Here is a 9,969-nt window from a genome sequence, read left to right on the forward strand (position 1 = left end):
CGCCCCCCCCCCCGTCACTCACCCTCCGGCCGCCCCCTCCCACGGGGCTGCGAGTTCGGGACCTCGGTCAGCGGGTCTGGAGCTGAAACGGAACCAAAAAGAGTCAGAACTACACAACGGGGTGACCCGGAACAGCCGGAACCGCAACTGGACCCACCGGAACCACCACCCGAACCTCTGTATCCCCATCCCTACAACTGGACCCCCACCCGAACCTCTGACCCCCACTCGAACCTCCGAACCCCACCCGAACCTCCAGACCCCCACACGTACTTCCGAACCCCCATCCGAACCTCCGAACCCCCACCCGAACCTCTGGACCCCCACTCGAACGTCTGGACCCCCACCTGAACCTCTGTATCTCCATCCCTACAACTGGACCCCCACCCGAACCTCTGACCCCCACCCGAACCTCCAGACCCCCACCCGAACCTCTGGACCCCCAACTGCATCCCCGGACCCCCATCCATATACCTGGACCCGAACCCCCCATCTCCCACACATACTTTTGGACCCCGACCCGAACCCCCAGACCCCCATTCCTACAACTGGACCCCCGACCCGAACCTCTGGACCCCCAACTGGACCCCCGGACCCCCCACCCGAACCTCTGGATCCCCATTCATACAGCCGGACCCCCAACCGAACCTCCAGAACCCCAAGTGCACCCCCGGACCCCATTCATACACCCGGACCCCAACCCGAACCTCCGGACCCCCACCCGAACCTTTGGACCCCCACCCAAACCACTGGACCCCCACCCACACTTCAGACCCCCACTCGAACCTCCGGACCCCCAGCTGCCCCCCCGACCCCCATTTACACCCCCGCCCCCCCCGGCCTCACTGGACGTTTTGCAGCAGACGGAGACTCGCAGCTTCAGGCAGCGCCCGGCGCTCCCGGGGGGTGGGCACGGCTGGGGGGGGGGGGGTTAGAACGGCTGTTGGGGGGGGTCCGGTACCGGAACCACCTCCGAGACCCACCGGGGGGGGGGGGGGGGGGGGAGGCACAGAGCCAGGCAGGGCGCGCCCCCCCCCTCGGCTGTATGGAGACCCCCCAGTGTAAGACCCCCCCCCAACCCAGCACACCCAGGCTGCCCCCCCACCTCAAGCCCCCCCCCACCTCAAGATCCCCCCCATCCCAAACCCAATCAACCCCAATGCTATATTCCCCCCCATTTCAACCCCCCTCCCCCCCCCAAATACACCCAGCCACCCCCACCCCAAACCCCATCAACCCCAACCCCACCTGCCCCCCACCTCAAGACCCCTCCCCATTTCAAGCCCCCCCCAAATACACCCAGCCACCCCCCACCCCAAACCCAATCAACCCCACCTTCCCCACGTCAAGCCCCCCACCCTCTACCTCAAGCCCTTCCCCAAATACACCCAGCCCCCCCCCACCCCAATCAACCCCAACCCCACCTGCCCCTGCCCCCCACCTCTTCAAGACCCCCCCCCAAGTCTCCCCCCCAAACCCAATCATCCCTAACCCTATATACACCCCACTTCAAGCCCTCCCCCCAAATACACCCAGCCCCCCCACCCCAAACCCAATCAACCCCAACCCCCAACCCCACCTGCCCCCCACTTCAAGAACCCCCCACCCCAAAACCCAATTAACCCCAACCCCAACCTCACCTGCCCCCATTTCAAGCCCCCCCCAAATACATCCAGCCCCCACATCCCAACCCCAATCAACCCCAACCCCACCTGCCCCCCACCCCAAGCCCAAGCCCAACCCCAATCAACCCCACCTTATATACACTCCATTTCAAGCCCCCCCCTCAAATACACCCAGCCCTCCCCACCCCAACCCCAATCAACCCCAACCCCACCTGCCCCCCACCTCAAGACCCCCCCCCAAACCCCCTCCATCCCAACCCAGCACACCCAGGCTGCCCCACACTTCAAGACCCCCCCACATCTCAAGCCCCTCCCCCAAATACACCCAGCCCCCCCACCCCAACCCCAATCAACCCCAACCCCACCTGCCCCCCACCTCAAGACCCCCCCTACCCCAACCTTATATGCACCCCACTACAAGACCCCACTTCAAGACCCCAAACCCCATCATCCCCAACCCTACATGCACCCCACTTCAAGACCACCCACCCTCAAATACACCCAGTCCCCCCCACCCCAAACCCAATCAACCCCACCTGCCCCACTTCAAGACCCCCCCTACCCCAAACCCTATCAACCCCAACCCCACCTCCCCCCCACCTCAAGACTCCCACTACCCCAAATCCCCCCCACCCCAAGCACCCCCCCCAAATACACCCAGCCCCCCCACCCCAACCCCAATCAACCCCAACCCCACCTGCCCCACTTCAAGCCCCCCACCCCCTACCTCAAGCCCCCCCCCCCAAATACACCCAGCCCCCCAACCCCAATCAACCCCAACCCCACCTGCCCCCCACTTCAAGACCCCCCACCCTCAAATACACCCAGCCCCCCCACCCCAACCCCAACCAACCCCAACCCCACCTGCCCCACTTCAAGCCCCCCACCCCCTACCTCAAGCCCCCCCCCCCAAATACACCCAGCCCCCCCCCCAACCCCCACTCCCCCCCCCCCTCAATACCCCCCCATCCCCCCCACTCACATATATAATAGTAAGTCCCCCCCGGCATGAACTCGAAGCCCAATGAGAACGGGGTGTATCTTTGGATCTTCTCAGAGAACCGAACGGGTACAAACGGAGCAAACGGGTTTTTACACTCCCAACGTTTAAAGGCTCCGGGGGTGTCGGTACAATCCCGGTAACCGTCCTCATCCACCATAAACAACGTGAAACTCTCGGCCCACGGGGTGGGAGCCGAGTAATGGGGGCAGTAAATATCGACGTGGTCGTTGATGGACACTTGGATGGAATAATCGTCCTGTAGGAACCTATAAATCAATATGGGGGGGGGGTTGGTTCAAGACCCCCCCCATTATAAGCCTAGACCCCCCCCATCCCGGTCATTGACCCCACGCCTGCCCGCCCCATAGGGGGGGGTTGTGGTCATTGGGAGCCGTCAGTTCCCATTAAGTGCAGCCCGATGGAGATGAATGGGGGACAAAGATCCCACCCCCCCCCCCCCCCCCGCCCCATAATGTGGCCAACCCCCCCCCCCACACACACACACGATGTCAGGCCCGGCCCTGGTGACATGAAGGGGTGGGGGGCAAGTGGGGACCCCAAAGGGGGGCTATGAACCCAAAGAGGGGCTGAGACCCCTAATAGGGGCTGTGACCCCCAACCCAATAGGAGCTGAGACCCCAAATAAAGGGCTGTGACCCAAATAGGGGCTATGACCCCAAATAGGGGCTGTGACCCCAAATAGGGGTTGTAACCCCCAACCCAATAGGAGCTGTGACCCAAAGAGGGGCTATGATCCCTAAGAGGGGATGAGACCCCCAATAGGGGCTGAGACCCCAAATAGGAGCTGAGACCCCCAATAGAAGCTGTGACCCCAAAGAGGGGCTGAGACCCCCAAAAGGGGTTGTGACCTCCAACCCAATAGGAGCTGTGAACCCAAATAGAGCCTGAGACCTCAAATAGGGGCTGTGACCCCAAAGATGGGCTGTGACCCCTAAGAGAAGCTGAGACCCCAAATAGGGGCTGAGACCCCCAAAAGGGGCTGAGACCCCTAAGAGGGGCTGAGACCCCCAATAGAAGCTGTGATCCCCAATAGGGGCTGAGACCCCCAATAGAAGCTGTGATCCCCAATAGGGGCTGAGACCCCCAATAGAAGCTGTGATCCTCAATAGGGGCTGAGACCCCAAATAGGGGCTGAGACCCCAAAGAGGGGCTGAGACCCCCAATAGAAGCTGAGACCCCAAATAGGGGCTGAGACCCTAAATAGGGGCTGTAAACCCAAAGAGGGGCTGTGACCCTAAATAAGGGTTGTGACCCTAAATAGGGGCTATGAACCCAAATAGGGGCTGAGACCCCAAATAGGAGCTGAGACCCCAATAGGAGCTGTGACCCCCAATAGGAGCTGTGACCCCCAATAGGAGCTGTGACCCCCAATAGGGGCTGAGACCCCCAATAGGGGTTGGAACCCCCAACCCAATAGGAGCTGTGACCCCAAAGAGAGGCTATGACCCCTAATAGGGGCTGAGACCCCAAAGAGAAGCTGAGACCCCCCAACCTAATAGGAGCTGTGAACCCAAATAGGGTCTGAGACCCCAAAAGGGGTTGAGACCCCCAATAGAAGCTGTGATCCCAATAAGGGCTGAGATCCCAAATAGGGGCTGTGACCCCCAATAGGAGCTGTGACCCCAAAGAGGCTCTGAGACCCCAAATAGGAGCTGAGACCCCCAATAGGGGCTGAGACCCCAATAGAAGCTGTGACCCCAAAGAGGCTCTTAGACCCCAAATAGGGACTTTGACCCCCAATAGAAGCTGAGACCCCAAAGAGGGGCTGAGACCCCCAATAGAAGCTGTGATCCTCAATAGGGGCTGAGACCCCAAATAGGAGCTGTGACCCCAAAGAGGCTCTGAGACCCCAAATAGGAGCTGAGACCCCCAATAGGGGCTGAGACCCCTAAGAGAAGCTGAGACCCCCAAAAGGGGCTGTGACCCCCAATAGAAGCTGTGATCCCAATAAGGGCTGAGACCCCAAATAGGGGCTGTGATCCTCAATAGGGGCTGAGACCCCAAATGGGGACTGAGACCCCAAAGAGGGGCTGAGACCCCAAATAGGGACTGTGACCCCAAATAGGGGCTGTAAACCCAAAGAGGGGCTGAGACCCCAAATAGGGGCTGTGATCCTCAATAGGGGCTGAGACCCCAATAGGAGCTGAGACCCAAATAGGGGCTGAGACCCCAAATAGGGGCTGTGATCCTCAATAGGGGCTGAGACCCCAATAGGAGCTGAGACCCCAATAGGAGCTGAGACCCAAATAGGGGCTGAGACCCCAAATAGGGGCTGTGACTCCCAATAGGGGCTGTAAACCCAAAGAGGGGCTGAGACCCCAAATAGGGGCTGAGACTCCAATAGGAGCTGCGACCCCAAATGGGAGCTGAGACCCCAAAGAGGGGCTGAGACCCCAAATAGGAGCTGAGACCCTCAATAGGGGCTGAGACCCCAAAAGGACCTGAGACCCCAAAGAGGGGCTGAGATCCCAATAGGGGCTGTGACCCCAAATAGGGGCTGAGATCCCAATAGGGGCTGAGACCCCCAATAGAAGCTGAGATCCCAAATAGGGGCTGTGACCCCCAACAGAAGCTGAGACCTCAAAGAGGGGCTGAGACCCCAATAGGAGCTGTGATCCTCAATAGGGCCTGAGACCCAAATAAGGGCTGAGACCCCAAAGAGGGGCTGAGACCCCAAATAGGAGCTGAGACCCCAAAGAGGGGCTGAGACTCCCAATAGAAGCTGAGACCCCCAATAGAAGCTGTGACCCCAAAGAGGCTCTTAGACCCCAAATAGGGACTGTGACCCCAAAGAGAAGCTGAGACCCCACATAGGGCCTGAGACCCCAATAGGGCTGAGACCCCAATAGGGGCTGAGACCCCCAATAGAAGCTGTGATCCTCAATAGGGCCTGAGACCCAAATAGGGCCTGAGACCCCAAATAGGAGCTGTGACCCCAAATAGGAGCTGTGACCCCAAAGAGGCTCTGAGACCCCAAATAGGAGCTGAGACCCCAAATAGAAGCTGTGATCCCAATAAGGGCTGAGACCCCAAATAGGGGCTGAGACCCCAAAGAGGGGCTGAGACCCCAAATAGGAGCTGAGACCCCAAAGAGGGGCTGAGACCCCCAATAGAAGCTGTGATCCTCAATAGGGGCTGCGACCCCCAAAAGGGGCTGAGACCCCAAAGAGGGGCTGAGACCCCCAATAGAAGCTGTGATCCTCAATAGGGGCTGAGACCCCAAAAGGACCTGAGACCCCAAAGAGGCTCTGAGACCCCAAATAGGAGCTGAGACCCCTAAGAGAAGCTGAGACCCCCAAAAGGGGCTGTGACCCCCAATAGAAGCTGTGATCCCAATAAGGGCTGAGACCCCAAAGAGGGGCTGTGATCCTCAATAGGGGCTGAGACCCCAATAGGAGCTGAGACCCAAATAGGGGCTGAGACCCCAAATAGGGACTGTGACCCCAAATAGGGGCTGTGACTCCCAATAGGGGCTGTAAACCCAAAGAGGGCTGAGACCCCAAATAGGGGCTGAGACTCCAATAGGAGCTGTGACCCTCAATAGGGACTGAGACCCCCAATAGGGGTTGCGACTCCCAACCCAATAGGAGCTGTGACCCCAAAGAGGCTCTGAGACCCCAAAGAAGGGCCCCCAATAGGGGCTGTGACCCCAATAGGAGCTGAGACCCCACATAGGGGCTGTGACCCTCAATAGGGGCTGAGACCCCCAATAGGAGCTGCGACCCCAAAGAGGGGCTGAGACCCAAATAGGGCCTGAGACCCCAAATAGGGGCTGTGACCCCCAATAGAAGCTGAGACCCCAAATAGGGGCTGTGACCCCCAATAGAAGCTGAGACCCCAAATGGGAGCTGAGACCCCAATAGAGGCTGTGACCCCAAAGAGGCTCTTAGACCCCAAATAGGGACTGTGACCCCCAACAGAAGCTGAGACCCCACATATGCCTGAGACCCCCAATAGAAGCTGTGATCCCCAAATAGGGGCTGTAAACCCAAAGAGGGGCTGAGACCCCCCAATAGGGGCTGAGACCCCAATAGGAGCTGTGAAGCCAAAGAGGGGCTGAGACCCCCAACCCAATAGGAGCTGCGACCCCAAAGAGGGTCCCCCCCCCATTGCCCACCCCCCATAATGGCCGGGGGGTCTCATTGAACCGGAGCTGACTCAGAGCATCACCCGGCGCTGCTGCCTCCGGCCGGGACGGGTCTGAACACGGAGCGAGCTCCGAATTGGGGGGGGGGGCTACAAAGGGGGGGGGGGGGTCACAGCGCCCAGCCTGACCCTCAGTGTGGGGGGGGTCGAGCAGCCCCCACCTCCACCCCGAGCTGCTGGAGGACTCAGTGCCCACAGCCCCCCCCCACCTTAAAGAGGCAGCAGCGCTGTTCTACAGGTGTGCCCCCCCCCATCTCCCCCCATTCCCATCTCCCCCCACTCACCCTCTTGTGGGGGGGTCAAAGCCCCTTCAGGACCCCCCCCCCCCAGCTCAGACCCCCCCCCCACCTTTAACCACCCCCCCCCCAACTCGGTGTCCTCGAGCCTTTGAAAGCCTAAAATGGAGGAGGCCAAGAGTTAATGGGGGGGGGGGGGTTAAAGGATGAGGTGAGCACAGACCCCCCCCCAAATGGGATGGAGGTGGGGGGGGGTGGCACCACAACGACCCCCCAAGTCGCAGCCGTGGGGACAGAGATGCTCCATCGCCCCCCCCCCTTATTGCCCCCCATTGAATCCAATGGGGGTCGCTGTGTGTGTGTGTGTATATGGGGGGGGTCGGTGCCACCCGGAGACGAACCGGACGAACCGGGCCGGGGGGGTTCGGTTCGGTCCGGTCCAAAACAAACCCCCCCCCCCCCCTTAATATAAACGTGTTCCCCGTCACCTCCGCGTCACCGGGAGGTGCCCCACGGCGTCACCGGGACCGACCTCCGCCTCCTCCCGGTACCACCGGAGCTCACCCCGAACCCCCGCGGTTCGGTACCGTCCAACCCCCCCCACACACACACACACACCTCCCCGCTCCCGGTCCCTCCCGTCGGTTCGGTTCGGTGTCGGTTCCGGTCCGGTCTCAGGTACCGGACTTAAATCAACGTAAACGGAACCGGTTAGAACAGCACCGAATCGTTCTGATCCCGATCTCACACAAAGAACAACCCGATTCGGTTCGATTCGGTTCCGGTACCGCCCGGTTTTTTTTTTACCTGGGGTTACTCCCGTTCCAATAGACTCCGTGACGGCGGCCCCGAACCGGAGGCGGCGGAACCCAAAACAACGGAACCCAAAGCAACAGCCCGAGCAGCGGAGCGGGGCGCATGGCTCCGCCGCCGGACGACGGGGAGGGGGCGACGGGGGGCGGGGGCCCTGGGGGGGGGGGGCGGCCCGGTACGGTACAGCACGGCACGGCCCGGTCCGAGCCGCCCCGCCCCGGCAACTTCGGGCCAATCCGAACAGAGACACCGCCCGGCAACTTCGGGAGAGACGTTAACCCTTTGGGGGGGGGGGGGGAATTATGGACCGGGACCGAGAGATACCGGGACCGAGTGGTACCGGGAATAATGGGACGGGACCGAGTGATACCGGGACCGACGGAACGGGACCGAGTGATACCGGGACCGAGTGATACCGGGACTGACGGAACGGGACCGAGAGATACCGGGAATGATGGGCCGGGACCGACGGAACGGGACCGAGTGATACCGGGACCGAGAGATACCGGGACCGAGTGGTACCGGGAATGATGGGCCGGAACCGACGGAACGGGACCGATACTGGTACCGACCGAGTGATACCGGGACCAAGTGATACCGGGAATGATGGACCGGGACCGAGTGATACCGGGACCAAGTGATACCGGGAATGATGGACCGGGACCGAGTGATACCGGGACCGAGTGATACCAGGACCGACGGACCGGGACCGAGTGATACTGGGAATGATGGGCCGGTACCGAGTGATACCGGGACCGAGTGATACCGGGAATGATGGGCCGGTACCGACGGCCCGGTACCGAGTGATACCGGGAACGATGGGCCGGGACCGAGTGATACCAGTACCGACGGACTGGGACCGAGAGATACCGGGAATGATGGGATGGGACTGAGTGATACCGGGAATGATGGACTGGGACCGACGGACCGGGACCGAGTGATACCGGGAATGATGGGCCGGTACCGACGGCCCGGTACCGAGTGATACCGGGACCGACGGACCGGGACCAAGATATACCGGGACCGAGTGATACCGGAACCGACGGACCGGGACCGAGTGATACCGGGAATGATGGGCCGGTACCGACGGCCCGGTACCGAGTGATACCGGAACCGACGGACCGGGACCAAGATATACCGGGACCGAGTGATACCGGGACCGACGGACCGGGACCAAGATATACCGGGACCGAGTGATACCGGAACCGACGGACCGGGACCGAGTGATACCGGGAATGATGGGCCGGGACTGACGGACCGGGACCGAGTGATACCAGTACCGACGGCCCGGTACCGAGAGATACCGGGAATGATGACCCGGTACCGAGTGATACCGGGAATGATGGGCCAGTACCGAATGATACCAGGAATGATGGGCTGGTACCGAGTGATACCGGGAATGATGGGCCGGTACCGAACCGCTCACCTTCGGGTACCTACGGGACCGACAGGACGAACTCGGTGCTGAGCTCGGTACCGAGAATCAGTGACCGGGAGCTTCCCGTGAGCGGCCGGTACCGGACACCGAACACCACCCGGAGCCGGTACCGGCACCTCGAACAGCACCGAACCTCCGGCCCAACACAACGGGAACGTGGTTCTACCGGTACCCGGTGCTGCCCGACCCGAAGCTCCGCTGCTACCGACCCCCCACCCCGGTTGGGTCCCGGTGCCCCCCCCAAGGATGGGGACCCCTCCCCACATCAGAACCGAACCGAACCCCCCCATCCCGACCCAATCACCCCACAGACCCCATAACACCCCCTCCATGCCCCCCCCCCCCCCGGTCCCCGTTAAACACCGACCCCCCCCCCATCCCAGCCCCACACGTGGGGGCTCAGACCGGCCCCCCCCCCAATATGCTGCATTGGGGTCCGTAGACCCTTCACGCCCCCCCCCCCCAACACACCGTGCCCCCCCCACCCGTGTCCGTGCCCACGAGGATCCGGGGGTGGCGCCCCCCCCCCCCAACCCGATCCCATCTCCCATTGCAATACCCCCACACGCCACCAGGGGGCGCCCCGCAGCCACTTCCGCCCTAAGAAGGCGGTTCTTCCGGCCGGCGCCTCAAGGGCTGCTGGGAAATGTAGTTCCTCCCACCCCGGCTCCAGGAAGCGGCACGGAG

At 61.7% G+C, this 9,969-nt stretch overlaps 1 protein-coding gene across 2 annotated transcripts; it reads right to left on the reverse strand.

Moving 5' to 3' along the window:
• Positions 1-4: 4 nt before the first annotated feature.
• Positions 5-8,066, reverse strand: LOC146750987 (ephrin-A4-like). 2 transcript variants are annotated; one of them, XM_085535858.1, is made up of 4 exons: positions 7,839-8,066; positions 2,608-2,894; positions 847-916; positions 5-82 (listed from the first exon to the last, which is right to left on the reverse strand). In XM_085535858.1, the coding sequence occupies exons 1-4, from the start codon at positions 7,949-7,951 to the stop codon at positions 19-21; spliced, it is 534 nt and encodes a 177-aa protein (XP_085391984.1). In that variant the 5' UTR covers positions 7,952-8,066; the 3' UTR covers positions 5-18. The 2 variants fall into 2 exon arrangements, with proteins under 2 accessions (XP_085391984.1, XP_085391985.1); XM_085535859.1 differs by lacking the exon at positions 847-916.
• Between the last annotated feature and the right edge of the window lie 1,903 nt (positions 8,067-9,969).

Source organism: Coturnix japonica, unplaced genomic scaffold (genome assembly GCF_054131305.1).
Source record: "Coturnix japonica strain WE unplaced genomic scaffold, WE-NBRP24 Scf201, whole genome shotgun sequence".
Lineage (NCBI taxonomy): Eukaryota > Metazoa > Chordata > Aves > Galliformes > Phasianidae > Coturnix > Coturnix japonica.

What these genes read in the sequence shown, in the direction of transcription:
- LOC146750987 (XM_085535858.1), bottom strand. Translation starts at nt 7,951, where the DNA reads ATGCGCCCCGCTCCGCTGCTCGGGCTGTTGCTTTGGGTTCCGTTGTTT. An exon ending in GGGGACTTACTATTATATAT is followed by an intron (nt 917 to 2,607) that starts GTGAGTGGGGGG and finishes CCCCCCCCCCAG; the next exon opens with CCGTGCCCACCCCCCGGGAG. An exon ending in CGTCTGCTGCAAAACGTCCA is followed by an intron (nt 83 to 846) that starts GTGAGGCCGGGG and finishes GTTCCGTTTCAG; the next exon opens with CTCCAGACCCGCTGACCGAG.